This window comes from Typha angustifolia, chromosome 14 (genome assembly GCF_048772165.1).
Source record: "Typha angustifolia cultivar Huaian chromosome 14, ASM4877216v1, whole genome shotgun sequence".
NCBI lineage: Eukaryota > Viridiplantae > Streptophyta > Magnoliopsida > Poales > Typhaceae > Typha > Typha angustifolia.
The window spans coordinates 9387616-9393483 of record NC_133252.1 but is presented as its reverse complement, the minus strand read 5'-3'; the positions used below and the strand labels follow the sequence as shown (position 1 = coordinate 9393483).

The 5868-nt window shown below is 33.4% G+C and overlaps 1 protein-coding gene across 2 annotated transcripts; it reads left to right on the top strand.

The window, feature by feature from the left end:
* The first annotated feature begins 1505 nt into the window (after positions 1–1505).
* Positions 1506–5150, top strand: LOC140776401 (protein LEAD-SENSITIVE 1-like). 2 transcript variants are annotated; one of them, XM_073120104.1, is made up of 3 exons: positions 1643–1688; positions 1773–1938; positions 4365–5150. In XM_073120104.1, exons 2-3 carry the CDS (start codon positions 1845–1847, stop codon positions 4937–4939), a joined length of 669 nt encoding a protein of 222 aa, XP_072976205.1. In that variant the 5' UTR covers positions 1643–1688; positions 1773–1844; the 3' UTR covers positions 4940–5150. The 2 variants fall into 2 exon arrangements, with proteins under 2 accessions (XP_072976204.1, XP_072976205.1); XM_073120103.1 differs by having other exon boundaries at positions 1506–1938.
* Positions 5151–5868: the final 718 nt, after the last annotated feature.

Below are 5868 nucleotides of genomic sequence, written 5' to 3'. Positions count from 1 at the left end.
GAGCATGTGTTTGTGATATAATAGATAGCTCTTGGTTGATGGCTCAATGAGCGTGTAATGATAATTCATGATTAAGATTATCTAGGAGTATGTGATATCTAACCCTCTATGACTCTGTGTGAATATGATGAAAACTATCCATTGAGACTTATGCAAACATGTGAATGCTATGATTGAGATTGTGTATGAGAGAGATTTGTATCACAACTTTATACTTGTGTAAGCTTATCTTGATATAACTAGGAGTTTGCATGTTCAAGGATAGTACCATGCAGTCCCTATAGTTTGCATTCATGACGTAATTCATTGTAAGTCATTTGGATATGCCTATTTTACTATTAGCAATTACGGGCATGCATCGGATCATGATGACTATAACATGCTTATTTTATTATTTAATTAATATAATATTATATATATATATGCTAAATCACTTAGTAAGGCCTTTTAATATTATTATTTTTTAATAAAAAATATATGTTTATAAAACTCTCATCAATATCTTTATAATAAGACTAATATTCAGTAGTTTCACAAATAATTTTAAATTACTATTTTTTTAATTAAAAACATCAAAATTATATTACATAAAATAAAAATAAAATATTTAAAAAAACTTAAATAATTTAATATTAGACTCATTTTAAAGATCTCGATGAGAGCATTCTAATGGTACTATTTTTATTAAAAATTGATTAGCAAAATTAATTATATATTCAGTTTAATTAATTAGATTATTTAATAAATGATACGGACGGAATTTAAAATTCTAAATGAAGCTTTTGTAGGGCAAAATTGGTATTTCTAAAAGTTGAATAGTATTGGAGATCGGCTACAAATTTTTAGATGGGGCTCCAAATTAGCTGGCTCCAAATTTGGAGCTCGGTTGGAGCTCCATCGGGGTCCAAATTTAGAGTTTTGGAGCTCGGTCGGAGATGCTCTTAGCGCTATAAAATATTCGATATAAGTCTGAAAAATAATTTATTTTAATAAAAAGTAAAATAGAAAAATGTCATGAGTGCACCCGTCACCATCCAATTTAACTCCACTTTATTCTAATATACCGCGTCTTCTTCCTTTTATTGATATTAATCCAACCCAATTTGGTGATATATAGATATGTATATATATATTCATTTATAATGTACAACAAGTACTAAAACTGTAGGGTAATATATGAATACAATTATGATATAGTACAAAGAGAATCCCAACTTGTGACATTTGTTAGCTTAAAAAAAAAACTCATTTTTCACAACAATTCGTTAACCATCCAATAGATATATTAAAAGCATACAAGGAAGAAGAGAGAGAGAGAGAGAGCAACGTTTCTTTGATGCAAGTGCCACATTTGCTAATAGGGAACAATACTAGAACAAGGTATTAACACTAAGGGTACAAACAAAATACAAGAAGGAAACACGAATATGGCATATTCATAGATGCAAATGGCTTCGGCTTAGCTTGTGGCTCCTTCGTGATCTAGTGGTTGTAGAAATATCTTTGATAAAGAGCGTATATATAGTATCTGTCGTCGTCCAATTGAAGTCTAATTTGGTCTCATGCTGTCGGAGCAATTTCTTCCTATAATTTTTTGTTAATTCGGAACGGTTCTTTCTATAAGAGAGGGCGCAATTTGAAAGAGAGGAGGTCAACGGCAGCAGCACGCAGAAACGATCTATTCCAATGTCTTTTTCCTTTTATAATATGCACAAATTGGAAGAGAGGAGGAGAAGTCACCGCACCGAGATGTTTTCTTCCTTCTATAACAGGGCACGATTTGGAAGAGAGAAGGGGATAAGGTGAAAGATTGGAAAGAGGCAATTCGTGGCTGGGTACTAGAGATGGAGATTTTGTCGAACAGGATCAAGAGGGAGGAGCTGAAACTTGGGGATCACATCTATTCTTGGAGAAAGGCCTACGTTTACGCCCATCACGGTATCGATATAACTTAGGTTTGTTTGATTGATCTTTTCATCATTAGGGTTTTCTCCGTCTACATTGCTCACCCAGCTTTAACTTGAATTCCAAAGTAGGAGTAGAATGTGATCGTTGTTGCACTGGTACCAAATTAGTTATTAGAGCACTCATGATGTCTTTGAAACCATGTTTGAAAGAGTTACCTTTGTTGACATATGCGATGAAAGATGCTAAGCAAATCCACTGCTCATCATTGAGATGTTCTGAATTCAAATATTATATCAAGGATTACATGGAAGCATGAAATTAGTCAACAGTTGTAGCATTTCTTCATTGAGATGTAGCATCAACTTGCACTATGCTGCAGCACGTAGCGTGCCAATGGCCAATTATATACTCTATGTAGCTGTAAGTAACTCTATCTATGCATGACAACAAGACAGACAATTTCTGCTCTACATATTGTTAAAATTCTTAACAAGTTTCAAATATCTTTGAGCAGTTGCTTATTTCCCTTTGCTATTGAATACAACGTTATTCTTTGGATGCAACTGAGGAATGACATAGTCTAGATGAGAATCTATCTAGAGAATTTCTTGATCTTGAGACATCAATTGAAGATTTGAAACATGTAACCAGAAAGATTCCCTAGAAGAAAACAAAAGGATATGATGCAAAATTGAAGAAGCATCTCGAACAAGGTAAAATAAATCAGCCTTTCTGGAATTAATTGGTTGAAACAGTTTATGTTTTAAGAAAAAGAAATCCTCAACTATCCTCAACACTTTTTGTTTCAGAAAAAAGTGAAAGAAAGAAAAAAATTCAACATGAATTTTACAGATCTCAGGATGTTAGGGAAACAATGCCATGGCTTTTCTAAAATCATCTGTCTATCATGGTTTGTGGGTAATAATGTCCTAATTTTGCTTACATAGGCTGTGGAAGATGGATCCGATTTTTGATAGAGGTGAACAAGAGGACAACAAATTGAATTTACTAGGTATTATGAGGACAACCAAATTTTCAAGGGAAACCCTATACTTATCACAAGTCACAATCACCTAATATCTAGTACTGGCAAGGAGTTAAGTTGGAAACTATACTATCTCATGCTAAGAGGAATCTTGAGCTATTGTTAGATTGGAGTATTAGCGGTGAAGCTTTAAATCATCAGCTTTTAAAAGTTACAAGCATGAAGAATTCAATTTGTTTCTGTTAATTTAGGTGCAGGAACTTAGACATCTTTTCAATATACCATTATGGTTTACTCCATACGTCAAACAAAGAAATCACTTAAAGTGAGAAGTTGTGTGCTAAAACTGAGGCACTGTCCTTTAAATTATGATTAGATCCATACAAATTTTGTTGGGCAACCTCATGGTAAAATTGCACGGAGATCTATGCTTGTAAGTTCAAGGAATCCACCCTCTGAATGAAGTTATTTAAACCTAATGAGGCTTTTCAGTTTTAACTTTGACTTTCTATGTTATATTTCTTCATATTTCGTTTGCTTGGTCCCATGGCATCAGTTTCATCTTTGGTTTGTTCTATCAGCTTCAAATTTCAGCCAAAATTTTCATTTGATATTTTGTAAAGTTTAGAAAAGTGAAAAAAATTAAATATCCTTGAAAGCAATAAATTTCACCATTTTGACACCTTAAAGTGCAAACCAAATTTTTTGTGTAGCAAAGATCTTTTCTTTTACATTCCAAAAGAGCCTAACAAAATTGTGTATCTTTTAGGTTAATTTCAACTAGCTATCCAGTCTATCTCCAATTTGACTCACAAAGTAATATCTTTATCTCCAGCTTTGCTTCTTGAATGTCACATCCTATCTTATGCAAAGGAGGTGTCCACTAATCGCTCTTAGCTCTACTTTCTCAAACCCATAATTCATGTGAACCATTTTCAAAATGCTCCTAAAGTGTTTCATTGCTCACTTTGATTAATTAAATCTTTAAGAGGTTGTTATTTGACTACTTATTTCTTTCTACATATACTTCATATCCCTAGCTTACATCAACTCTCTCTTTTTATTTTGACTCATGAAGTAATATCATATTTCATCATTTCCAGCTTTATTTTAAATACATCACACCTATTTAGAAGACGCGTCAAACAACTGCTTTACTTTCAGCATGTCCAGAAGTCCATGTGGTCTGATCTTCAGAAAGCAGAAGTTATTCTATCGCTTAGTTTAAGGATAATTATTTCTTGCTGAGAAAGCACTCTTCGAGTTAGAAGGATGGTCGAGAACAGTTTGTGGTATGTTAGACATAGTCTGTTCTTACAATTATTTATTTTTCTTGCTGCTTATTGACCTTCTTCAGCACGTACTGAAAAAAAAAAACCCTCCAACAATCATATTTTTGGTTCTGAGCCATACCTCTTCAAGTGACAATGGCTGATTTTTATTTCTTTATTTGATTTTTTCTGTATATTAGGGATATATGTTGGTGATGGAATGGTCATTCATTTTACTAGGGAAGGTGGGCAGGAAACTGGAACAGGAACTATATTAGACTTGGTTCTAATTAGCTCCTTGCCGAAGAATTTGGGTACCGTCTGTGAGAGATGTGGTGATCAAAGTAAACGAGGTGGAGTGATGAACTCCTGCCTTGGTTGCTTCTTAGCTGGATGTAGTCTCTACCGTTTCAACTACTCAGTCTCCCCAGCTTTCTTCCTTGCTAAAGCTAGAGGAGGAACCTGCACTCTTGCTGCTTCGGACCCCACTGATATCGTCCTCCACCGTGCCAATTATCTACTTAACAATGGATTCGGCATGTATTGCTTATTCAAGAACAATTGTGAGGACTTCGCCATATACTGCAAGACAGGTTTGCTTGTGGAGTCTGCATTCGGTCTCGGACGAAGTGGGCAGATGACATCCGTGGCTGCAGCGATCAATGCAGTAGCATATTCACCTCTTCCTTACTTAGTAGCATGTATTGCATTAACCGATATCTATCTGATATTGGATTTTGGCGTGATGTTGTCAAGATTCCTGTTGAGTTGCTAGAGACTTGCAGCCGTAGCAACAACAGCAGTAGCAGCAGAGGCAGTGAGGGAAGCTAGCGTTGCTGAAATAGACTCCTGGGCTACATAAAAAGTGACTCTTGATGTCAAGATTCGGAACACTACAGTTTTATCTTTTTATTTAAAGTCCGCGTCTGAATGTTTGGTGATAAGCAGAAACTGATCGTCTACTCCGTTGAGTGTCTTAATTTGCAGTTGGATTCCACCACGGTATTATATCAAATAACATAAAACAATAACATTCATAAAAGTAAGTGTTTAAATGACAAATTCTGAAATTTGAGTTTCTCTTTATAAATTTGATAAGCTCTTATTGGAGAGAAATCATGAATTCTTTAGTTTAGTCCAACAAACTTCTACCCCATGCTAAAGCTTTTTGGAAAGCCTCCACCAGGAGAACTGTATGAATGAACATTATATATATATATAATTTTTTACTTTATTAATTAAATAGTAATTATAGAGACTTGTATATAAAAAAAAGATTGATTAATAGAGACTTGTATAGAAAAACAATGAATGTTGTTATTATATTTACGAAAGTTGTTATTATATTTGCGAAAGTTGTTACTATATTTACGAAAGTTGTTAATATGTTTCTTCTTTTTCTTAATCTATTTCACTACTAAAATTGCTAAGAGCATCTCCAAAGATAGAGCAAGTGCTCAATGAACTCCAATACACCGGGCTCCATATATATTAAAATAATAATATAATATATATTATTATATTAGCTATTTTAAATTACTTCATAGATCATCTTAGTGTTATTATCTTTTAATAAAAAATATATGGTTAGAAAACTCTCATCGAGATCTTTAAAATAAGACTAATATTCAATAGTTTCAGAAGTAATTTTAAATTACTAATTTTTTAATTAAACGCATCGAAATTACATTATATATATTTCAT